The 25698-nt window shown below is 55.9% G+C and overlaps 1 protein-coding gene across 1 annotated transcript in view; it reads right to left on the minus strand.

Moving 5' to 3' along the window:
• LOC138368970 (dentin sialophosphoprotein-like) overlaps nucleotides 1–25698 on the minus strand; it is a 34077-nt gene that overhangs the window by 5916 nt on the left and 2463 nt on the right. Inside the window, exon 2 of the mRNA XM_069331701.1 lies at nucleotides 3284–4698. Coding sequence (XP_069187802.1) covers nucleotides 3284–4698 — 1415 coding nt within the window. The remainder of the gene's footprint in view (nucleotides 1–3283; nucleotides 4699–25698) is intronic.

The following is a 25698-nucleotide window of genomic DNA, read 5'->3' on the forward strand; positions in this document are numbered from 1 at the left end:
TAGCGAGGCTACTTGCTAGCGAGGCTACTGTTAGCGAGGCTTCTGTTAGCGAGGCTTCTGTTATCGAGGCTACTATTAGCGAGGCTACTGTTAGCGAGGTTTCTGTTAGCGAGGCTACTGGTTGCAAGGCTTCTGTTAGCGAGGTAACTGTTAGCGAGGCTTCTGTTAGCGAGGCTACTGTTAGCGAGGCTTCTGTTATCGAGGCTACTGTTGGCGAGCCCACTGTTATCGAGGCTGCTGTTAGCGAGGCTACTGTTATCGAGGCTTCTGTTATCGAGGCTTCTGTTGGCGAGGCTTCTGTTATCGAGGCTACTGTTAGCGAGGCTTCTGTGATCGTGGCTGCTGTTAGCGAGGCTACTGGTAGCGAGGCTACTGGTAGCGAGGCTACTGGTAGCGAGGCTACTGGTAGCGAGGCTACTGGTAGCGAGGCTGCTGTTAGCGAGGCTTCTGTTATCGAGGCTTCTGTTACCAAGGCTACTGTTATCGAGGCTTCTGTTAGCGAGGCTATTGTTAGCGAGGCTACTGTTAGCGAGGCTACTGTTAGCGAAGCTTCTGTTAGCGAGGCTTCTGTTTGCGAGGCTACTTATAGCGAGGCTACTGTTATCGAGGTTACTGTTAGCGAGGCTACTGTTGGTGAGGCAATTGTTAGCGAGGCTACTGTCAGCGAGACTACTGTTAGCAAGGCTACTGTTAGCGAGGCTTCTGTTAGCGAGGCTACTGTTAGCGAGACTTCTGTTCGCGAGGTTACTGTTAGCGAGGCTACTTTTAGCGAGGCTACTGTTAGCGAGGCTACTGCTTGCGAGGCTACTGTTAGCGAGGATACTGTTAGAGAGGCTACCGTTGTCGTGACTACTGTTATCGCGGCTACTATTATCGTGGCTACTGTTGTCTTGGCTACTGTTATCGTGGCTACTGTTGTCGTGACTACTGTTGTCGTGGCTACTGTTGTCGTGACTACTTTAATCGTGGCTACTGTTATCGTAGCTACTGTTATCGTAGCTACTGTTGTCCTGACTACTGGTATCGTATCTACTGTTGTCGTGGCTACTGTGGTCCTGACTACTGTATCGTGGCTACTGTTGTCCTGACTACTGTTATCGTGACTACTGTTGTCCTGACTACTGTTATCGTGGCTACTGTTATCGTGGCTACTGATATCATGACTACTGTTATCGTGACTACTGTTGTCCTGACTACTGTTATCGTGGCTACTGTTGTCGTGACTACTGTTCTCGTGGCTTCTGTTATCGTGCCTACTGCTCTCGTGACTACTGTTATCGTGGCTACTGTTATCGTTGCTACTGCTTTCGTAGCTACTGTTGTCGTGACTACTGTTATCGTGGCTACTGTTATCGTGACTACTGGTATCGTGACTTTTGTTTTCGAGGCTACTGTTATCGTGGCTACTGTTGTCGAGGCTACTGTTGTCGTGGCTACTGTTATTGAGGCTACTCTTATCGAGGCTTCTGTTAGCGAGGCTTCTTGTTAGCGAGGCTACTGTTAGCGAGGCTTCTGTTAGCGAGGCTACTATTAGCGAGGCTTCTGTTAGCAAGGTTACTGCTAGCGAGGCTACTGTTAGCGAGGCTATTGTTAGCGAGGCTACTTGCTAGCGAGGCTACTGTTAGCGAGGCTTCTGTTAGCGAGGCTACTGTTAGCGAGGCTTCTGCTAGCGAGGCTACTGTTAGCGAGGCTTCTGTTAGCGAGGCTACTGTTAGCGAGGCTTCTGTTAGCGAGGCTACTGTTAGCGAGGCTTCTGTTAGCGAGGCTACTGTTAGCGAGGCTACTGTTATCGAGGCTACTGTTAGCGAGGCTACTGCTAGCGAGGCTACTGTTCGCGAGGCTACTGTCAGAGAGGCTACTATTAGCGATCCTTGTGCTAGCGAGGCTACTGTTAGCGAGGCTACTGTTATCGAGGCTTCTGTTATTGAGGCTATTGTTTGCGAGGCTACTGTTAGCGAGGCTACTCTTTGTGAGACTACTGTTAGCGAGGCAAATGTTATCGAGGCTACTGTTATCGAGGCTACTGTTATCGAGGTTACTGTTAGCGAGGCTACTGTTGGTGAGGCAATTGTTAGCAAGGCTATTGTTAGCAAGGCTACTGTTAGCGAGGCTACTGTTAGCGAGGCTACTGTTTGCGAGGCTACTGTTAGCGAGGCTACTGTTAGTGAGGCTACTGTTAGCGAAGCTATTGTTAGCAAGGCTACTGTTAGTGAGGCTACTGTTAGCGAGGCTACTGTTAGCGAGGCAATTGTTAGCGAGGCTACTGTTAGCGAGGCTACTGTTAGCGAGGCTTCTGTTAGCGAGGCTACTGTTAGCGAGACTTCTGTTAGCGAGGTTACTGTTAGCGAGGCTACTTTTAGCGAGGCTACTGTCAGCGAGGCTACTGTTATCGAGGATACTGCTATCGAGGATACTGTTAGCGAGGCTACTGTTAGCGAGGCTACTGTTAGGGAGGCTATTGTTAGCGAGGCTATTGTTAGCAAGGCTACTGGTAGCGAGGCTACTGTTAGCGAGGCTACTGTTAGCGAGGCTACTGTTAGCGAGGCTACTGTTAGCGAGGCTACTGTTAGCGAGGCTATTGTTAGCAAGGCTACTGTTAGTGAGGCTACTGTTAGCGAGGCTACTGTTAGCGAGGCAATTGTTAGCGAGGCTACTGTTAGCGAGGCTACTGTTAGCGAGGCTACTGTTAGCGAGGCAATTGTTAGCGAGGCTACTGTTAGCGAGGCTACTGTTAGCGAGGCTTCTGTTAGCGAGGCTACTGTTAGCGAGGCTACTGTTATCGAGGCTACTGTTAGCGAGGTTACTGTTAGCGAGGCTACTTTTAGCGAGGCTACTGTTAGCGAGGCTACTGTTAGCGAGGCTACTGTTTTCGAGGCTACTGTTAGCGAGGCTACTGTTAGCGAGGCTACTGTTTGCGAGGCTACTGTTAGCGAGGCTATTGTTAGCAAGGCTACTGTTAGCGAGGCTACTGTTAGCGAGGCTACTGTTAGCGAGGCAATTGTTAGCGAGGCTACTGTTAGCGAGGCTACTGTTAGTGAGGCTACTGTTAGCGAGGCAATTGTTAGCGAGGCTACTGTTAGCGAGGCTACTGTTAGCGAGGCTATTGTATCGAGGCTACTGTTAGCGAGGTTACTGTTAGCGAGGCTACTGTTAGCGAGGCAATTGTTAGCGAGGCTACTGTTAGCGAGGCTACTGTTAGCGAGGCTACTGTTAGCGAGGCAATTGTTAGCGAGGCTACTGTTAGCGAGGCTATTGTTAGCGAAACTATTGTTATCGAGCCTACTGTTGTCGTGACTACTGTTATCGTGACTACTGTTATCGAGGCTACCGTTGTCGTGACTACAGTTATCGTGGCTACTGTTATCGTGGCTACTGTTGTCGTGACTACGGTTATCGTGACTACTGTTATCGTGGCTACTGTTATCGTGGCTATTGTTATCGTGACTACTGTTATCGTTACTACTGTTATCGTGACTACTGTTATCGTGACTACTGTTGTCGTGACTACTGTTATCGTGGCTACTGTTGTCGTGACTACTGTTATCGTGACTATTGTTATCGTGACTACTGTTATCGTGACTACTGTTATCGTCACTACCGTTATCGTGGCTACTGTTGTCGTGACTACTGTTATCGTGGCTGCTGTTTTCGTGGCTACTGTTATCGTGGCTAATGTTGTCGTGACAACTGTTATCGTGGCTACTGTTATCGTGGCTACTGTTGTCGTGACTACTGTTGTCGTAACTACTGTTGTCGTGACTACTGTTATCGTGACTACTGTTATCGTGGCTACTGTTATCCTGACTACTGTTATCGTGACTACTGTTATCGTGGCTACTGTTGTCCTGACAACTGTTATCGTGACTACTGTTGTCGTGACTACTGTTGTCGTGGCAACTGTTATCGTGACTACTGTTATCGTGGCTACTGTTGTCCTGACTACTGTTTTCGTGACTACTGTTATCGTTGCTACTGTTGTCCTGACTACTGTTATCGTGACTACTGTTGTCGTGACTACTGTTGTCGTGACTACTGTTATCGTGGCTACTGTTGTCCTGACTACTGTTATCGTGACTACTGTTATCGAGGCTACTGTAATCGTGGCTACTGTTGTCCTGACTACTGTTATCGTGACTATTGTTATCGCGGCTACTGTTATCCTGACTACTGTTATCGTGACTACTGGTATCGAGGCTACTGTAATCGTGGCTACTGTTGTCCTGACTACCGTTATCGTGGCTACTGTTATCCTGACTACTGTTATCGTGACTACTGTTAACGAGGCTACTGTAATCATGGCTACTGTTGTCCTGACTACTGTTATCGAGGCTACTGTAATCGTGGCTACTGTTGTCCTGACTACTGTTATCGTGACTACTGTTGTCGTGACTACTGTTATCGTGGCTACTGTTTTCAAGGCTACTGTAATCGTGGCTACTGTTTTCCTGACTACTGTTATCGAGGCTACTGTAATCGTGGCTACTGTTGTCTTGACTACTGTAATCGTGGCTACTGTTTTCCTGACTACTGTTATCGTGACTACTGTTATCGTGGCTACTGTTGTCTTGACTACTGTTGTCTTGACTACTGTTATCGTGACTACTGTTAGCGAGGCTACTGTTATCGAGGCTACTGTTATCGAGGCTACTGTTAGCGAGGCTAGTGATATCCTGGCTACATGGTGTATAGAGTGACGAGCTACAGCACCAAGCTTTACAGGGATGGGAAATTGGGATCACATTTATTTACTTGAGTTTTAAATAGCGTAAAAATGTTCAAAAAATCTTTCCAGTGTCCTCCAGCCTTCCCCTCCCCTCTCCCACCCCTCCCACCACCCTTCCTCCCCTCCCCTCCCCCTACCCCACCCCTACTGCCCTCCCTTCCCATCCCCCATCCCCCCTCCCCCCCCCTTCTTCTCTCCTCCAGATGTCCTCAATGAGAATATTATGGTAATTCTCCTGATAGTATCCAGGCGTACCATGAGGTTTGTGGGGGGAGGACATTTGTGGGAGGGGGAGGACATTTGTGGGAGGGAGAGGACATTTGTGGAAGGGGGAGGACATTTGTGGGAGGGGAAGGACGTTTGTGGGAGGGAGAGGACATTTGTGGGAGGGGGAGGACATTTGTGGGAGGGGGAGGACATTTGTGGGAGGGAGAGGACGTTTGTGGGATGGGGAGGACATTTTTGGGAGGGGGAGGACATTTTTGGGAGGGGGAGGACGTTTGTGGGAGGGGGAGGACATTTGTGGGAGGGGGAGGACGTTTGTGGGATGGGGAGGACATTTTTGGGAGGGGGAGGACATTTTTGGGAGGGGGAGGACGTTTGTGGGAGGGGGAGGACGTTTGTGGGAGGGGGAGGGCATTTGTGGGAGAGGGAGGACATTTGTGGGAGGGGGAGGACATTTGTGGGAGAGGGAGGACATATGTGGGAGAGGGAGGACATTTGTGGGAGGGGGAGGACGTTTGTGGGATGGGGAGGACATTTTTGGGAGGGGGAGGACATTTTTGGGAGGGGGAGGACGTTTGTGGGAGGGGGAGGACGTTTGTGGGAGGGGGAGGGCATTTGTGGGAGAGGGAGGACATTTGTGGGAGGGGGAGGACATTTGTGGGAGAGGGAGGACATATGTGGGAGAGGGAGGACATTTGTGGGAGGGGGAGGACGTTTGTGGGAGGGGGAGGACGTTTGTGGGAGGGGGAGGACATTTGTGGGAGGGGAGGACATTTGTGGGAGGGGGAGGACATTTGTGGGAGGAGAAGGACATTTGTGGGAGGGGGAGGACATTTGTGGGAGGGGGAGGATATTTGTGGGAGGGGGAGGACGTTTGTGGGAGGGGGAGGACGTTTGTGGGAGGGGGAGGACGTTTGTGGGAGGGGGAGGACGTTTGTGGGAGGGGGAGGACGTTTGTGGGAGGGGGAGGACATTTGTGGGAGGGGGAGGACATTTGTGGGATGGAGAGGACATTTGTGGGAGGGGGAGGACATTTGTGGGAGGGGAAGGACGTTTGTGGGAGGGAGAGGACATTTGTGGGAGGGGGAGGACATTTGTGGGAGGGGGAGGACATTTGTGGGAGGGAGAGGACATTTGTGGGAGGGGGAGGACATTTGTGGGAGGGGGAGGACATTTGTGGGAGGGAGAGGACATTTGTGGGAGGGGGAGGACATTTGTGGGAGGGGGAGGACGTTTGTGGGATGGGGAGGACATTTTTGGGAGGGGGAGGACATTTTTGGGAGGGGGAGGACGTTTGTGGGAGGGGGAGGACGTTTGTGGGAGGGGGAGGACATTTGTGGGAGAGGGAGAACATTTGTGGGAGGGGGAGGACATTTGTGGGAGAGGGAGGACACATGTGGGAGAGGGAGGACATTTGTGGGAGGGGGAGGACGTTTGTGGGAGGGGGAGGACGTTTGTGGGAGGGGGAGGACATTTGTGGGAGGGGAGGACATTTGTGGGAGGGGGAGGACATTTGTGGGAGGAGAAGGACATTTGTGGGAGGGGGAGGACATTTGTGGGAGGGGGAGGATATTTGTGGGAGGGGGAGGACGTTTGTGGGAGGGGGAGGACGTTTGTGGGAGGGGGAGGACGTTTGTGGGAGGGGGAGGACGTTTGTGGGAGGGGGAGGACGTTTGTGGGAGGGGGAGGACATTTGTGGGAGGGGAGGACATTTGTGGGAGGGGGAGGACGTTTGTGGGAGGGGGAGGACATTTGTGGGAGGGGAGGACATTTGTGGGAGGGGAGGACATTTTTGGGAGGGGGAGGACATTTGTGGGAGGGGGAGGACATTTGTGGGAGGAGGTGGACATTTGTGGGAGGAGAAGGACATTTGTGGGAGGGGGAGGACATTTGTGGGAGGGGGAGGATATTTGTGGGAGGGGAGGACATTTGTGGGAGGGGGAGGACATTTGTGGGAGGGGGAGGACATTTGTGGGAGGGGGAGGACATTTGTGGGAGTAGGAGGACATTTGTGGGAGGAGAAGGACATTTGTGGGAGGACATTTGTGGGAGGAGGAGGACATTTGTGGGATGGGGAGGATATTTGTGGGATGGGGAGGACATTTGTGGGAGGGGGAGGACATTTGTGGGAGGGGGAGGACATTTGTGGGAGGGGAGGACATTTGTGGGAGGGGGAGGACATTTGTGGGAGGGGGAGGACATTTGTGGGAGGGGAGGACATTTGTGGGAGGGAGAGGTCATTTGTGGGAGGGGGAGGACATTTGTGGGAGGAGAAGGACATTTGTGGGAGGGGGAGGACATTTGTGGGAGGGGGAGGATATTTGTGGGAGGGGGAGGACATTTGTGGGAGGGGGAGGATATTTGTGGGAGGAGGTGGACATTTGTGGGAGGAGAAGGACATTTGTGGGAGGGGGAGGACATTTGTGGGAGGGGGAGGACATTTGTGGGAGGAGGTGGACATTTGTGGGAGGAGAAGGACATTTGTGGGAGGGGGAGGACATTTGTGGGAGGGGGAGGACATTTGTGGGAGGAGGTGGACATTTGTGGGAGGAGAAGGACATTTGTGGGAGGGGGAGGACATTTGTGGGAGGGAGAGGACATTTGTGGGAGGGGGAGGACATTTGTGGGAGGGGGAGGATATTTGTGGGAGGGGGAGGACATTTGTGGGAGGGGGAGGATATTTGTGGGAGGAGGTGGACATTTGTGGGAGGAGAAGGACATTTGTGGGAGGGGGAGGACATTTGTGGGAGGGGGAGGACATTTGTGGGAGGAGGAGGACATTTGTGGGAGGAGAAGGACATTTGTGGGAGGGGGAGGACATTTGTGGGAGGGGGAGGACATTTGTGGGAGGAGGTGGACATTTGTGGGAGGAGAAGGACATTTGTGGGAGGGGGAGGACATTTGTGGGAGGGGGAGGACATTTGTGGGAGGGGGAGGACATTTGTGGGAGGGGGAGGACATTTGTGGGAGGGGGAGGACATTTGTGGGAGGGGGAGGACATTTGTGGGAGGGGGAGGACATTTGTGGGAGGGGGAGGACATTTGTGGGAGGGGGAGGACGTTTGTGGGAGGGGGAGGACGTTTGTGGGAGGGGGAGGACATTTGTGGGAGGGGGAGGACGTTTGTGGGAGGGGGAGGATATTTGTGGGAGGGGGAGGACGTTTGTGGGAGGGGGAGGACATTTGTGGGAGGGGGAGGACATTTGTGGGAGGGGGAGGACATTTGTGGGAGGGGGATGACATTTGTGGGAGGGGGAGGACATTTGTGGGAGGGGGAGGACATTTGTGGGAGGGGGAGGACTTTTGTGGGAGGGGGAGGACATTTGTGGGAGGGGGAGGACGTTTGTGGGAGGGGGATGACATTTGTGGGAGGGGGAGGACATTTGTGGGAGGGGGAGGACGTTTGTGGGAGGGGGAGGACATTTGTGGGAGGGGGAGGACGTTTGTGGGAGGGGGAGGATATTTGTGGGAGGGGGAGGACGTTTGTGGGAGGGGGAGGACATTTGTGGGAGGGGGAGGACATTTGTGGGAGGGGGAGGACATTTGTGGGAGGGGGATGACATTTGTGGGAGGGGGAGGACATTTGTGGGAGGGGGAGGACATTTGTGGGAGGGGGAGGACATTTGTGGGAGGGGGAGGACATTTGTGGGAGGGGGATGACATTTGTGGGAGGGGGAGGACATTTGTGGGAGGGGGAGGACATTTGTGGGAGGGGGAGGACTTTTGTGGGAGGGGGAGGACATTTGTGGGAGGGGGAGGACGTTTGTGGGAGGGGGATGACATTTGTGGGAGGGGGAGGACATTTGTGGGAGGGGGAGGACGTTTGTGGGAGGGGGAGGACATTTGTGGGAGGGGGAGGACGTTTGTGGGAGGGGGAGGATATTTGTGGGAGGGGGAGGACGTTTGTGGGAGGGGGAGGACATTTGTGGGAGGGGGAGGACATTTGTGGGAGGGGGAGGACATTTGTGGGAGGGGGATGACATTTGTGGGAGGGGGAGGACATTTGTGGGAGGGGGAGGACATTTGTGGGAGCATGTATATAATACATCAGTTATACAACGTATGCGCCTATAACCTGCCTGGGCTTATAAAAGCATCTTAATCACCTTCAGTGGTTCAGTGTTTTATATAGTTCCTATAGCAGCTTTCTTACCCTGTCAGAGTAGGAGAGACGTAGGTACTCTCCTAGTTATACTCACCTAGTTGTGCTTGCGAGGGTTGAGCTCTGGCTCTTTGGTCCCGCCACTCAACTGTCAATCAACTGGTGTTCAGATTCCTGAGCCTATTGGGCTCTATCATATCTACATTTGAAACTGTGTATAGAGTCAGCCTCCACCACATCACTGCCTAATGCATTCCACCTGTTAACTACTCTGACACTGAAAAAGTTCTTTCTAACGTCTCTGTGGCTTATGTGGGTACTCAGTTTCCATCTGTGTCCCCTTGTTCCTGTACCACCAGTGTTAAACAGTATATCTTTATCTACCTTGTCAATTCGTCTAAGAATTTTGTAGATAGTGATCATGTCTTCCCTTACTCATCTGTCTTCCCGTGTCGTGAGGTGCATTTCACGCAGCCTTTCTTTGTAAGTATATACGAGGAAAGGTGTCTTTCCTAGGTATATATATATATATATATATATATATATATATATATATATATATATATATATATATATATATACATATGTGACTGGATATGTGTATATATGTATATGTGTGTATGTGTATACAGGGTATATAGAAGCTGGTCAGTATTGCATTTCACCTTTGTAAACGCACATTAATGACACTGGTAAACAGACACCTCGAACACTGTTTATGTAGGAGAGACGTAAGTCTGTGAACATCTGTCTGTAGCTTAACACGGCATTTTAGAAGCGCTACAATCACCTTATATGGTTGATTGTTCAGTAAATCACTCAACTATATGTTATAACACATCTCTAACACCGAAGAAAATGTATATATCCTCTTTAGCACCGTAAATGTCTGGCCACGTCTGTGGTAGAAATAAAATAGTTGTGGAAGAGAAGAACATTTTTAGAGGGTTGGTGGACGGGAGGGAAGGCTTGGGCTAGGGACGGGAGGGAAGGATGGGGCTAGAGACGGGAGGGAAGGTCGGGGCTAGGGACGGGAGGGAAGGATGGGGCTAGGGACGGGAGGGATGGTTAAGGGCTAGGGACGGGAGGGAACGTCGGGGCTAGGGACGGGAGGGAAGGTTGGGGCTAGGGACGGGACGGAAGGTCGGGGCTAGGAACGGGAGGGAAGGTTGGGGCTAGGGACGGGAGGGAAGGTCAAGGGCTAGGGACGGGAGGGAAGGTCAAGGGCTAGGGATGGGAGGGAAGGTTAATGGCTAGGGACGGGAGGGAAGGTTGGGGCTAGGGACGGGAGGGAAGGTTGGGGCTAGGGACGGGAGGGAAGGTTGGGGCTAGTGACGGGAGGGAAGGTTGGGGCTAGGGACGGGAGGGAAGGTTGGGGCTAGGGATGGGAGGGAAGGTCAAGAGCTAGTGACGGGAGGGAAGGTTAGGGCTAGGGACGGGACGGAAGGTCGGGGCTAGGGACGGGAGGGAAGGCCAAGGGCTAGGGACGGGAGGGAAGGTCAAGGGCTAGGGACGGGAGGGAAGGTTGGGGCTAGGGACGGGAGGGAAGGTCAAGAGCTAGTGACAGGAGGGAAGGTTGGGGCTAGGGACGGGAGGGAAGGTTGGGGCTAGGGACGGGACGGAAGGTCGGGGCTAGGGACGGGAGGGAAGGTTGGGGCTAGGGACGGGAGGGAAGGTCAAGGGCTAGGGACGGGAGGGAAGGTTGGGGCTAGGGACGGGAGGGAAGGTCAAGTGCTAGGGACGGGAGGGAAGGTTGGGGCTAGGGACGGGAGGGAAGGATGGGGTTAGGGACGGGAGGGAAGGTCAAGGGCTAGGGATGGGAGGGAAGGTTGGGGCTAGGGACGGGAGGGAAGGTCAAGGGCTAGGGACGGGAGGGAAGGTTGGGGCTAGGGATGGGAGGGAAGGTTGGGGCTAGGGACGGGAGGGAAGGTCAAGGGCTAGGGACGGGAGGGAAGGTTGGGGCTAGGGACGGGAGGGAAGGTTGGGGCTAGGGACGGGAGGGAAGGTTGGGGCTAGGGACGGGAGGGAAGGTTGGGGCTAGTGACGGGAGGGAAGGTCAAGGGCTAGGGACGGGAGGGAAGGTTGGGGCTAGGTATGGGAGGGAAGGCCAAGGGCTAGGGACGGGAGGGAAGGTTGGGGCTAGGGACGGGAGGGAAGGTCAAGAGCTAGTGACGGGAGGGAAGGTTGGGGCTAGGGACGGGAAGGAAGGTCAAGAGCTAGTGACGGGAGGGAAGGATGGGGTTAGGGACGGGAGGGAAGGTTGGGGCTAGGGATGGGAGGGAAGGTTGGGGCTAGGGACGGGAGGGAAGGTCAAGGGCTAGGAACGGGAGGGAAGGTTGGGGCTAGGGATGGGAGGGAAGGTCAAGAGCTAGTGACGGGAGGGAAGGATGGGGTTAGGGACGGGAGGGAAGGTTGGGGCTAGGGACGGGAGGGAAGGTTGGGGCTAGGGACGGGAGGGAAGGTTGGGGCTAGGGACGGGAGGGAAGGTTGGGGCTAGGGACGGGAGGGAAGGTTGGGGCTAGGGACGGGAGGGAAGGTTGGGGCTAGGGATGGGAGGGAAGGTCAAGAGCTAGTGACGGGAGGGAAGGATGGGGTTAGGGACGGGAGGGAAGGTCGGGGCTAGGGACGGGAGGGAAGGTTGGGGTTAGGGACGGGAGGGAAGGTTGGGGCTAGGGACGGGAGGGAAGGTTGGGGCTAGGGACGGGAGGGAAGGTTGGGGCTAGGGACGGGAGGGAAGATTGGGGCTAGGGACGGGAGGGAAGGTCAAGGGCTAGGGACGGGAGGGAAGGTTGGGGCTAGGGACGGGAGGGAAGGTTGGGGCTAGGGACGGGAGGGAAGGTCAAGAACTAGGGACGGGAGGGAAGGTTGGGGCTAGGGATGGGAGGGAAGGTCAAGAGCTAGTGACGGGAGGGAAGGATGGGGTTAGGGACGGGAGGGAAGGTTGGGGCTAGGGACGGGAGGGAAGGTTGGGGCTAGTGACGGGAGGGAAGGTCAAGGGCTAGGGACGGGAGGGAAGGTTGGGGCTAGGTATGGGAGGGAAGGCCAAGGGCTAGGGACGGGAGGGAAGGTTGGGGCTAGGGACGGGAGGGAAGGTCAAGAGCTATTGACGGGAGGGAAGGTTGGGGCTAGGGACGGGAGGGAAGGTTGGGGCTAGGGACGGGAGGGAAGGTCAAGAGCTATTGACGGGAGGGAAGGTTGGGGCTAGGGACGGGAGGGAAGGTTGGGGCTAGGGACGGGAGGGAAGGTCAAGAGCTATTGACGGGAGGGAAGGTTGGGGCTAGGGACGGGAGGGAAGGTCAAGGGCTAGGGACGGGAGGGAAGGTCAAGGGCTAGGGACGGGAGGGAAGGTCAAGGGCTAGGGACGGGAGGGAAGGTTGGGGCTAGGGATGGGAGGGAAGGTCAAGGGCTAGGGTTGGGAGGGAAGGTTGGGGCTAGGGACGGGAAGGAAGGTCAAGAGCTAGTGACGGGAAGGATGGGGTTAGGGACGGGAGGGAAGGTTGGGGCTAGGGATGGGAGGGAAGGTTGGGGCTAGGGACGGGAGGGAAGGTCAAGGGCTAGGGACGGGAGGGAAGGTTGGGGCTAGGGATGGGAGGGAAGGTCAAGAGCTAGTGACGGGAGGGAAGGATGGGGTTAGGGACGGGAGGGAAGGTTGGGGCTAGGGACGGGAGGGAAGGTTGGGGCTAGGGATGGGAGGGAAGGTTGGGGCTAGGGACGGGAGGGAAGGTTGGGGCTAGGGACGGGAGGGAAGGTTGGGGCTAGGGATGGGAGGGAAGGTCAAGAGCTAGTGACGGGAGGGAAGGATGGGGTTAGGGACGGGAGGGAAGGTCGGGGCTAGGGACGGGAGGGAAGGTTGGGGTTAGGGACGGGAGGGAAGGTTGGGGCTAGGGACGGGAGGGAAGGTTGGGGTTAGGGACGGGAGGGAAGGTTGGGGCTAGGGACGGGAGGGAAGGTTGGGGCTAGGGACGGGAGGGAAGGTTGGGGCTAGGGACGGGAGGGAAGGTTGGGGCTAGGGACGGGAGGGAAGGTTGGGGCTAGGGATGGGAGGGAAGGTCAAGAGCTAGTGACGGGAGGGAAGGTTAGGGCTAGGGACGGGACGGAAGGTCGGGGCTAGGGACGGGAGGGAAGGTTGGGGCTAGGGACGGGAGGGAAGGTTGGGGTTAGGGACGGGAGGGAAGGTTGGGGCTAGGGATGGGAGGGAAGGTTGGGGCTAGGGACGGGAGGGAAGGTCAAGGGCTAGGGACGGGAGGGAAGGTTGGGGCTAGGGATGGGAGGGAAGGTCAAGAGCTAGTGACGGGAGGGAAGGATGGGGTTAGGGACGGGAGGGAAGGTTGGGGCTAGGGACGGGAGGGAAGGTTGGGGCTAGGGATGGGAGGGAAGGTTGGGGCTAGGGACGGGAGGGAAGGTTGGGGCTAGGGACGGGAGGGAAGGTTGGGGCTAGGGATGGGAGGGAAGGTCAAGAGCTAGTGACGGGAGGGAAGGATGGGGTTAGGGACGGGAGGGAAGGTCGGGGCTAGGGACGGGAGGGAAGGTTGGGGTTAGGGACGGGAGGGAAGGTTGGGGCTAGGGACGGGAGGGAAGGTTGGGGTTAGGGACGGGAGGGAAGGTTGGGGCTAGGGACGGGAGGGAAGGTTGGGGCTAGGGACGGGAGGGAAGGTTGGGGCTAGGGACGGGAGGGAAGGTTGGGGCTAGGGACGGGAGGGAAGGTTGGGGCTAGGGATGGGAGGGAAGGTCAAGAGCTAGTGACGGGAGGGAAGGTTAGGGCTAGGGACGGGACGGAAGGTCGGGGCTAGGGACGGGAGGGAAGGTTGGGGCTAGGGACGGGACGGAAGGTCGGGGCTAGGGACGGGAGGGAAGGTTGGGGCTAGGGACGGGAGGGAAGGTTGGGGCTAGGGACGGGACGGAAGGTCGGGGCTAGGGACGGGAGGGAAGGTTGGGGCTAGGGATGGGAGGGAAGGTCAAGGGCTAGGGACGGGAGGGAAGGTTGGGGCTAGGGATGGGAGGTAAGGTCAAGAGCTAGTGACGGGAGGGAAGGATGGGGTTAGGGACGGGAGGGAAGGTTGGGGCTAGGGACGGGACGGAAGGTCGGGGCTTGGGACGGGAGGGAAGGTTGGGGCTAGGGACGGGAGGGAAAGTTGGGGCTAGGGACGGGAGGGAAGGTTGGGGCTAGGGACGGGAGGGAAGGTTGGGGCTTGGGACGGGAGGGAAGGTTGGAGCTAGGGACGGGAGGGAAGGTTGGGGCTAGGGACGGGAGGGAAGGTTGGGGCTAGGGACGTGAGGGAAGGATGGGGCTAGTGACCGGAGGGAAGGATGGGGCTAGGGACGGGAGGGAAGGTTGGGGCTAGGGACGGGACGGAAGGTCGGGGCTTGGGACGGGAGGGAAGGTTGGGGCTAGGGACGGGAGGGAAAGTTGGGGCTAGGGACGGGAGGGAAGGTTGGGGCTAGGGACGGGAGGGAAGGTTGGGGCTAGGGACGGGAGGGAAGGTTGGGGCTAGGACGGGAGGGAAGGTTGGGGCTAGGGACGGGAGGGAAGGTTGGGGCTAGGGACGTGAGGGAAGGATGGGGCTAGTGACCGGAGGGAAGGATGGGGCTTGGGACGGGAGGGAAGGTTGGGGCTAGGGACGGGAGGGAAAGTTGGGGCTAGGGGCGGGAGGGAAGGTTGGGGCTAGGGACGGGAGGGAAGGTTGGGGCTAGGGACGGGAGGGAAGGTTGGGGCTAGGGACGGGAGGGAAGGTTGAGGCTAGGGACGGGTGGGAAGGTTGGGGCTAGGGACGGGAGGGAAGGTTGGGGCTAGGGACGGGAGGGAAGGTTGGGGCTAGGGACGGGACGGAAGGTTGGGGCTAGGGACGGGAGGGAAGGTTGGGGCTAGGGACGGGAGGGAAGGTTGGGGCTAGAGACGGGAGCGAAGGTCGGGCTAGGGACGGGAGGGAAGGTTGGGGCTAGTGACGGGAGCGAAGGTCGGGGCTAGGGACGGGAGGGAAGGTTGGGGCTAGGGACGGGAGGGAAGGATGGGGTTAGGGACGGGAGGGAAGGTTGGGGTTAGTGACGGGAGGGAAGGTCAAGGGCTAGGGACGGGAGGGAAGGTTGGGGCTAGTGACGGGAAGGAAGGTTGGGGCTAGGGACGGGAGGGAAGGTTGGGGCTAGGGACGGGAGGGAAGGTTGGGGCTAGGGACGGGAGGGAAGGTTGGGGCTAGTGACGGGAGGGAAGGTCAAGGGCTAGGGACGGGAGGGAAGGTTGGGGCTAGGTATGGGAGGGAAGGCCAAGGGCTAGGGACGGGAGGGAAGGTTGGGGCTAGGGACGGGAGGGAAGGTCAAGAGCTAGTGACGGGAGGGAAGGTTGGGGCTAGGGACGGGAGGGAAGGATGGGGTTAGGGACGGGAAGGAAGGTTGGGGCTAGGGACGGGAGGGAAGGTCAAGGGCTAGGGACGGGAGGGAAGGTCAAGGGCTAGGGACGGGAGGGAAGGTCAAGGGCTAGGGACGGGAGGGAAGGTTGGGGCTAGGGATGGGAGGGAAGGTCAAGGGCTAGGGTTGGGAGGGAAGGTTGGGGCTAGGGACGGGAAGGAAGGTCAAGAGCTAGTGACGGGAGGGAAGGATGGGGTTAGGGACGGGAGGGAAGGTTGGGGCTAGGGATGGGAGGGAAGGTTGGGGCTAGGGACGGGAGGGAAGGTCAAGGGCTAGGAACGGGAGGGAAGGTTGGGGCTAGGGATGGGAGGGAAGGTCAAGAGCTAGTGACGGGAGGGAAGGATGGGGTTAGGGACGGGAGGGAAGGTTGGGGCTAGGGACGGGAGGGAAGGTTGGGGCTAGGGATGGGAGGGAAGGTCAAGAGCTAGTGACGGGAGGGAAGGATGGGGTTAGGGACGGGAGGGAAGGTCGGGGCTAGGGACGGGAGGGAAGGTTGGGGTTAGGGACGGGAGGGAAGGTTGGGGCTAGGGACGGGAGGGAAGGTTGGGGCTAGGGACGGGAGGGAAGGTTGGGGCTAGGGACGGGAGGGAAGGTTGGGGCTAGGGACGGGAGGGAAGGTCAAGGGCTAGGGACGGGAGGGAAGGATGGGGCTAGGGACGGGAGGGAAGGTTGGGGCTAGGGACGGGAGGGAAGGTCAAGAACTAGGGACGGGAGGGAAGGTTGGGGCTAGGGATGGGAGGGAAGGTCAAGAGCTAGTGACGGGAGGGAAGGAGGGGGTTAGGGACGGGAGGGAAGGTTGGGGCTAGGGACGGGAGGGAAGGTTGGGGCTAGTGACGGGAGGGAAGGTCAAGGGCTAGGGACGGGAGGGAAGGTTGGGGCTAGGTATGGGAGGGAAGGCCAAGGGCTAGGGACGGGAGGGAAGGTTGGGGCTAGGGACGGGAGGGAAGGTCAAGAGCTATTGACGGGAGGGAAGGTTGGGGCTAGGGACGGGAGGGAAGGTTGGGGCTAGGGACGGGAGGGAAGGTCAAGAGCTATTGACGGGAGGGAAGGTTGGGGCTAGGGACGGGAGGGAAGGTTGGGGCTAGGGACGGGAGGGAAGGTCAAGAGCTATTGACGGGAGGGAAGGTTGGGGCTAGGGACGGGAGGGAAGGTCAAGGGCTAGGGACGGGAGGGAAGGTCAAGGGCTAGGGACGGGAGGGAAGGTCAAGGGCTAGGGACGGGAGGGAAGGTCAAGGGCTAGGGACGGGAGGGAAGGTTGGGGCTAGGGATGGGAGGGAAGGTCAAGGGCTAGGGTTGGGAGGGAATGTTGGGGCTAGGGACGGGAAGGAAGGTCAAGAGCTAGTGACGGGAAGGATGGGGTTAGGGACGGGAGGGAAGGTTGGGGCTAGGGATGGGAGGGAAGGTTGGGGCTAGGGACGGGAGGGAAGGTCAAGGGCTAGGGACGGGAGGGAAGGTTGGGGCTAGGGATGGGAGGGAAGGTCAAGAGCTAGTGACGGGAGGGAAGGATGGGGTTAGGGACGGGAGGGAAGGTTGGGGCTAGGGACGGGAGGGAAGGTTGGGGCTAGGGATGGGAGGGAAGGTTGGGGCTAGGGACGGGAGGGAAGGTTGGGGCTAGGGACGGGAGGGAAGGTTGGGGCTAGGGATGGGAGGGAAGGTCAAGAGCTAGTGACGGTAGGGAAGGATGGGGTTAGGGACGGGAGGGAAGGTCGGGGCTAGGGACGGGAGGAAAGGTTGGGGTTAGGGACGGGAGGGAAGGTTGGGGCTAGGGACGGGAGGGAAGGTTGGGGTTAGGGACGGGAGGGAAGGTTGGGGCTAGGGACGGGAGGGAAGGTTGGGGCTAGGGACGGGAGGGAAGGTTGGGGCTAGGGACGGGAGGGAAGGTTGGGGCTAGGGACGGGAGGGAAGGTTGGGGCTAGGGATGGGAGGGAAGGTCAAGAGCTAGTGACGGGAGGGAAGGTTAGGGCTAGGGACGGGACGGAAGGTCGGGGCTAGGGACGGGAGGGAAGGTTGGGGCTAGGGACGGGAGGGAAGGTTGGGGTTAGGGACGGGAGGGAAGGTTGGGGCTAGGGATGGGAGGGAAGGTTGGGGCTAGGGACGGGAGGGAAGGTCAAGGGCTAGGGACGGGAGGGAAGGTTGGGGCTAGGGATGGGAGGGAAGGTCAAGAGCTAGTGACGGGAGGGAAGGATGGGGTTAGGGACGGGAGGGAAGGTTGGGGCTAGGGACGGGAGGGAAGGTTGGGGCTAGGGATGGGAGGGAAGGTTGGGGCTAGGGACGGGAGGGAAGGTTGGGGCTAGGGACGGGAGGGAAGGTTGGGGCTAGGGATGGGAGGGAAGGTCAAGAGCTAGTGACGGGAGGGAAGGATGGGGTTAGGGACGGGAGGGAAGGTCGGGGCTAGGGACGGGAGGGAAGGTTGGGGTTAGGGACGGGAGGGAAGGTTGGGGCTAGGGACGGGAGGGAAGGTTGGGGTTAGGGACGGGAGGGAAGGTTGGGGCTAGGGACGGGAGGGAAGGTTGGGGCTAGGGACGGGAGGGAAGGTTGGGGCTAGGGACGGGAGGGAAGGTTGGGGCTAGGGACGGGAGGGAAGGTCAAGAGCTAGGGACGGGAGGGAAGGTTAGGGCTAGGGACGGGACGGAAGGTCGGGGCTAGGGACGGGAGGGAAGGTTGGGGCTAGGGACGGGACGGAAGGTCGGGGCTAGGGACGGGAGGGAAGGTTGGGGCTAGGGACGGGAGGGAAGGTTGGGGCTAGGGACGGGACGGAAGGTCGGGGCTAGGGACGGGAGGGAAGGTTGGGGCTAGGGATGGGAGGGAAGGTCAAGGGCTAGGGACGGGAGGGAAGGTTGGGGCTAGGGATGGGAGGGAAGGTCAAGAGCTAGTGACGGGAGGGAAGGATGGGGTTAGGGACGGGAGGGAAGGTTGGGGCTAGGGACGGGACGGAAGGTCGGGGCTTGGGACGGGAGGGAAGGTTGGGGCTAGGGACGGGAGGGAAAGTTGGGGCTAGGGACGGGAGGGAAGGTTGGGGCTAGGGACGGGAGGGAAGGTTGGGGCTAGGGACGGGAGGGAAGGTTGGGGCTAGGGACGGGAGGGAAGGTTGGGGCTAGGGACGGGAGGGAAGGTTGGGGCTAGGGACGTGAGGGAAGGATGGGGCTAGTGACCGGAGGGAAGGATGGGGCTAGGGACGGGAGGGAAGGTTGGGGCTAGGGACGGGACGGAAGGTCGGGGCTTGGGACGGGAGGGAAGGTTGGGGCTAGGGACGGGAGGGAAAGTTGGGGCTAGGGACGGGAGGGAAGGTTGGGGCTAGGGACGGGAGGGAAGGTTGGGGCTAGGGACGGGAGGGAAGGTTGGGGCTAGGGACGGGAGGGAAGGTTGGGGCTAGGGACGGGAGGGAAGGTTGGGGCTAGGGACGTGAGGGAAGGATGGGGCTAGTGACCGGAGGGAAGGATGGGGCTTGGGACGGGAGGGAAGGTTGGGGCTAGGGACGGGAGGGAAAGTTGGGGCTAGGGACGGGAGGGAAGGTTGGGGCTAGGGACGGGAGGGAAGGTTGGGGCTAGGGACGGGAGGGAAGGTTGGGGCTAGGGACGGGAGGGAAGGTTGGGGCTAGGGACGGGAGGGAAGGTTGGGGCTAGGGACGGGACGGAAGGTTGGGGCTAGGGACGGGAGGGAAGGTTGGGGCTAGGGACGGGAGGGAAGGTTGGGGCTAGAGACGGGAGCGAAGGTCGGGTCTAGGGACGGGAGGGAAGGTTGGGGCTAGTGACGGGAGCGAAGGTCGGGGCTAGGGACGGGAGGGAAGGTTGGGGCTAGGGACGGGATGGAAGGTTGGGGCTAGTGACGGGAGGGAAGGTTGGGGCTAGGGACGGGAGGGAAGGTTGGGGCTAGGGACGGGAGGGAAGTTTGGGGCTAGGGACGGGAGGGAAGGTTGGGGCTAGGGACGGGAGGGAAGGTTGGGGCTAGGGACGGGAGGGAAGGTTGGGGCTAGGGACGGGAGGGAAGGTTGGGGCTGGGGACGTGAGGGAAGGATGGGGCTAGTGACGGGAGGGAAGGATGGGGCTAGGGACGGGAGGGAAGTTTGGGGCTAGGGACGGGAGGGAAGGTTGGGGCTAGGGACGGGAGGGAAGGTTGGGGCTAGGGACGGGAGGGAAGGTTGGGGCTAGGGACGGGAGGGAAGGTAAAGAGCTAATGACGGGAGGGAAGGTTGGGGCTAGGGACGGGAGGGAAGGTTGGGGCTAGGGACGGGAGGGAAGGTTGGGGCTAGGGACGGGAGGGAAGGTCGTGGGGTGGGGGGAAGGGTGGGGGGGAGCGTTAGGGGGGGCGATATTATTAACAGTAGAATTATGCAAAAGTTGGAAAGAATAAATTTATGATAATGTGGAAGGGTCTGAGGGAGGGGGCGGGGGGGGGGTGGTGCACAGTGAAGGAGCACAGTGAAGGAGCACAGTGAAGGAGCACAGTGAAGGACCACAGTGAAGGACCACAGTGAAGGACCACAGTGAAGGACCACAGTGAAGGACCACAGTGAAGGACCACAGTGAAGGAGCACAGTGAAGGACCACAGTGAAGGAGCACAGTGAAGGACCACAGTGAAGGACCACAGTGAAGGACCACAGTGAAGGACCACAGTGAAGGACCACAGTGAAGGACCACAGTGAAGGACCACAGTGAAGGAGCACAGTGAAGGAGCACAGTGAAGGAGCACAGTGAAGGACCACAGTGAAGGACCACAGTGAAGGACCACAGTGAAGGAGCACAGTGAAGGACCACAGTGAAGGAGCACAGTGAAGGAGCACAGTGAAGGAGCACAGTGAAGGACCACAGTGAAGGACCACAGTGAAGGAGCACAGTGAAGGAACACAGTGAAGGACCACAGTGAAGGACCACAGTGAAGGAGCACAGTGAAGGACCACAGTGAAGGAGCACAGTGAAGGACCACAGTGAAGGACCACAGTGAAGGACCACAGTGAAGGAGCACAGTGAAGGACCACAGTGAAGGAGCACAGTGAAGGAGCACAGTGAAGGTGCACAGTGAAGGACCACAGTGAAGGAGCACAGTGAAGGACCACAGTGAAGGAGCACAGTGAAGGAGCACAGTGAAGGAGCACAGTGAAGGACCACAGTGAAGGACCACAGTGAAGGTGCACAGTGAAGGACCACAGTGAAGGAGCACAGTAAAGGACCACAGTGAAGGTGCACAGTGAAGGAGCACAGTGAAGGAGCACAGTGAAGGAGCACAGTGAAGGACCACAGTGAAGGACCACAGTGAAGGACCACAGTGAAGGACCACAGTGAAGGAGCACAGTGAAGGACCACAGTGAAGGAGCACAGTGAAGGAGCACAGTGAAGGACCACAGTGAAGGAGCACAGTGAAGGAGCACAGTGAAGGACCACAGTGAAGGAGCACAGTGAAGGACCACAGTGAAGGAGCACAGTGAAGGAGCACAGTGAAGGACCACAGTGAAGGAGCACAGTGAAGGACCACAGTGAAGGACCACAGTGAAGGACCACAGTGAAGGACCACAGTGAAGGTGCACAGTGAAGGACCACAGTGAAGGAGCACAGTGAAGGACCACAGTGAAGGTGCACAGTGAAGGAGCACAGTGAAGGAGCACAGTGAAGGACCACAGTGAAGGACCACAGTGAAGGACCACAGTGAAGGAGCACAGTGAAGGACCACAGTGAAGGAGCACAGTGAAGGACCACAGTGAAGGACCACAGTGAAGGACCACAGTGAAGGAGCACAGTGAAGGAGCACAGTGAAGGAGCACAGTGAAGGACCACAGTGAAGGAGCACAGTGAAGGACCACAGTGAAGGAGCACAGTGAAGGACCACAGTGAAGGAGCACAGTGAAGGACCACAGTGAAGGAGCACAGTGAAGGAGCACAGTGAAGGACCACAGTGAAGGAGCACAGTGAAGGACCACAGTGAAGGACCACAGTGAAGGACCACAGTGAAGGAGCACAGTGAAGGAGCACAGTGAAGGACCACAGTGAAGGACCTCAGTGAAGGAGCACAGTGAAGGACCACAGTGAAGGAGCACAGTGAAGGACCACAGTGAAGGAGCACAGTGAAGGACCACAGTGAAGGACCACAGTGAAGGAGCACAGTGAAGGTGCACAGTGAAGGACCACAGTGAAGGAGCACAGTGAAGGACCACAGTGAAGGACCTCAGTGAAGGAGCACAGTGAAGGACCACAGTGAAGGAGCACAGTGAAGGACCACAGTGAAGGAGCACAGTGAAGGACCACAGTGAAGGACCACAGTGAAGGAGCACAGTGAAGGACCACAGTGAAGGACCACAGTGAAGGACCACAGTGAAGGACCACAGTGAAGGAGCACATTGAAGGACCACAGTGAAGGACCACAGTGAAGGAGCACAGTGAAGGACCACAGTGTAAGAGCCACAGTGTCAGCAGAGACAGTGTAAGAGCCACAGTGTGAGCAGGGACAGTGTAAGAGCCACAGTGTGAGCAGGGACAGTGTAAGAGCCACAGTGTGAGCAGAGACAGTGTAAGAGCCACAGTGTGAGCAGAGACAGTGTAAGAGCCACAGTGTCAGCAGGGACAGTGTAAGAGCCACAGTGTGAGCAGGGACAGTGTAAGAGCCACAGTGTGAGCAGAGACAGTGTAAGAGCCACAGTGTGAGCAGGGACAGTGTAAGAGCCACAGTGTGAGCAGGGACAGTGTAAGAGCCACAGTGTCAGCAGAGACAGTGTAAGAGCCACAGTGTGAGCAGGGACAGTGTAAGAGCCACAGTGTGAGCAGAGACAGTGTAAGAGCCACAGTGTGAGCAGGGACAGTGTAAGAGCCACAGTGTGAGCAGGGACAGTGTAAGAGCCACAGTGTGAGCAGAGACAGTGTAAGAGCCACAGTGTGAGCAGGGACAGTGTAAGAGCCACAGTGTGAGCAGAGACAGTGTAAGAGCCACAGTGTGAGCAGAGACAGTGTAAGAGCCACAGTGTGAGCAGAGACAGTGTAAGAGCCACAGTGTGAGCAGGGACAGTGTAAGAGCCACAGTGTGAGCAGGGACAGTGTAAGAGCCACAGTGTGAGCAGGGACAGTGTAAGAGCCACAGTGTGAGCAGGGACAGTGTAAGAGCCACAGTGTGAGCAGGGACAGTGTAAGAGCCACAGTGTGAGCAGGGACAGTGTAAGAGCCACAGTGTGAGCAGGGACAGTGTAAGAGCCACAGTGTGAGCAGGGACAGTGTAAGAGCCACAGTGTGAGCAGGGACAGTGTAAGAGCCACAGTGTGAGCAGGGACAGTGTAAGAGCCACAGTGTGAGCAGGGACAGTGTAAGAGCCACAGTGTGAGCAGGGACAGTGTAAGAGCCACAGTGTGAGCAGGGACAGTGTAAGAGCCACAGTGTGAGCAGGGACAGTGTAAGAGCCACAGTGTCAGCAGGGACCTACGCTACCCTACGCTAAGTACCTGCCATAAAGTTTGAACAAAATAACATACTTAATATTACAAATATTCGGTATACATATAATATTATAAATATTAAATATATAAATATATACATATAATTTTATAAAGAGTTAAAAGGACTGACATCAACAAGTGATCCATACAGTGAACCACAAATACAATACAATACATCAGGCAATGGAGAGGTGTGGCGAGTGTTCGGGAGTACTGGGAAAACGTAATGCAGGCGTAACGTGCTGCATCTGTAACATAAGATTCCACCTGGGCTGTACAGAAGTATCTCCAGGATGCACAAACAGGCAGGGAATTTACTGGGTTTGCAAAGATGACAGATTAATGTTAGAGAACATAACTAAACTGATGAAAAACATTCCCGAGTCACAGAGATTATCATTCACAGACAAGCTACCAGTGATATATGCGGACTGGGAAAAGACAACATTGGATTACGACCAAAACTCAGGAACAGATAGTTTAGAGAACCGCAGCAGTAGTGTGGAGGAAGAGGGTATTGTGGTACAAAATAACAGCAATATTGCAGAGCCAGATAATATAAACAATGAGAGCAACAGTGAGACACAGTGCATAAATGAAGAAATTGGGACGAAAGACGGAGATGGCTCCAATAAAGAGGTAGACAAAACAGACACAGATATAAATACCTTGAAAAACGCAAAACCGGAACACATTTGCAAATTCTACGCTAAAGGAATATGCAAATAATGAAAATTAGGAGCAAAATGTCATTTTCTGCATCCTCGAAAATGCAGGAACATGTTGGCGAGGGGTACATGTCGTTTTGAAACAGGGTGTAGATACTTCCACCCTAAATTATGTCAATTCTCAATTTGGGACAAAAAATGCTACAATCTTCAGTGTCCGGAATTCCACGTGAGAGGTACAGAGCGTTATAGACGGGAAGATCAATATGACACTACTGGAAATTATTTTAGAGGAAGGCAGAAACAGAGCAGTAAATATAAGAGAGAGGACCAGTCAGATGGAACCACTACAGGATTACAGAGGGGAAGGGAGATACCCACAAGACTGGAATACAAACTATCAACAAGCACACAGGTACTACACCACACAACACCCGTCCTACTACCAAAACTGGACGAATCACTTCCAAAACAACACACCCTGGACGCAAACACAGTGGCCTCCTTACCAGAGCCTCAGATATTAACACCAAGTAAGGCATCCAGCACTTCCACTAACACGATAACATCATTTATATTTGCCAACATCCAGGGTATAAAAACACGCAAATCCAACAAAGTTCACTTCATAGATGGTCTCCTTCATGAGGCAAATGCAGTGTTTGCAGCCCTAACAGAAAACCACACAAAGGACTACCTTGATGGTGAAATATGGATCTCAGAGTACAATCTTTTCAGATGTGATAGGAAACACCGGCTTCAGGGTGGGGTCAGCCTCTACATCATGGACACACTCATCTGTACTGAGCTGCTAAACACGTCATATGATATGGTGGAAGTGCTGATAATCAAAATAGAGATTCTAAATGTAGTTATTGTCCTTGTATATAAGTCACCGGAGGCAAACCCTCAGCAGTTTAAAGACCAACTAATGAAAATAGAACACTGCTTGGAAAACCTCACAAATCCAGCTCCGAACATCATCCTGCTTGGGGACTTCAACCTACGGCACCTGAAATGGAAGCACCTGGCTAATACAGTAATATCAGAAAGAATACCAGGAAGTAGCCTAAATGAACAGGCACATGCAAATGACCTGCTACGGTTGTGCGACAGGTTTGCCTTAAACCAGCAAATAGTAGAACCAACTAGGAAGGAGAACACGCTGGACCTCATTTTCACTAATAATGATGAATTGATCAGGAAAATAATGATTACAAATACCTGTTACTCAGGTCACAACTTAATTGAAGTTATGACAACCATGGGGAGTAGACCTTCAAAACCAGTCCAGATTCCCAGTGGAGGAGATTTCGGCAAATTCAACTTCAATAATAAACAGATAAACTGGGAGAAAATAAACCAGGACTTCACAGAAATAAACTGGGAAGAACAGCTAGAAAATGCAAACCTGAACCAGTGCATGGAAAAAATAAGCTCAGTAGCAATAGAAATATGTTCAAACCCCATACCCCTGAGAAAAAAGAGGAAGAGATGCAGATTGGAACGGGGACGTCATTCCTTATATAGGCGAAGAAAACGAATCGCGGAACAACTTGAGAGTCGGACCCTATCTCAAGAACGGTGAAGAAGGTTAGGTAGAGAAATAGAAACAATTGAACTCAAGCTACAAGAATCATACAAAACCCAGGAAAGGCAAAGAGAGCAAAAGGCCATCAGTGAAATAGAGAGAAATCCGAAATATTTTTTCTCTTATGCAAAATCAAGATAAAAAACCACATCTAGGATCGGGCCCCTGCGAAAGGGAGATGGAACTTTCACCGATGACAACAAAGAAATGAGCGAGCTACTGAGGAAGCAGTACGACTCTGTTTTCAGTGAGCCATTAAACGCAATAAAGATTGATAACCCAAATGAATTTTTCATGGATTTGATACCAACATCAAATCATATATCAGACGTTACCCTATCCCCACTGGATTTTGAAGAAGCCATAAACAGTATGCCTATGCACTCTGCACCAGGCCCGGATTCTTGGAACTCCATATTCATCAAGAACTGTAAAAAAAACACTATCGCAGGCCCTCCACATTTTGTGGAGACAAAGCCTAGATACTGGCGTTATTCCTGATATACTAAAAACAGCAGAGATAGCACCACTTCATAAAGGAGGAAATAAGGCAGAGGCAAAAAATTACAGACCGATAACA

Source organism: Procambarus clarkii, chromosome 26 (assembly GCF_040958095.1).
Source record: "Procambarus clarkii isolate CNS0578487 chromosome 26, FALCON_Pclarkii_2.0, whole genome shotgun sequence".
In the NCBI taxonomy this organism is placed as follows: domain Eukaryota; kingdom Metazoa; phylum Arthropoda; class Malacostraca; order Decapoda; family Cambaridae; genus Procambarus; species Procambarus clarkii.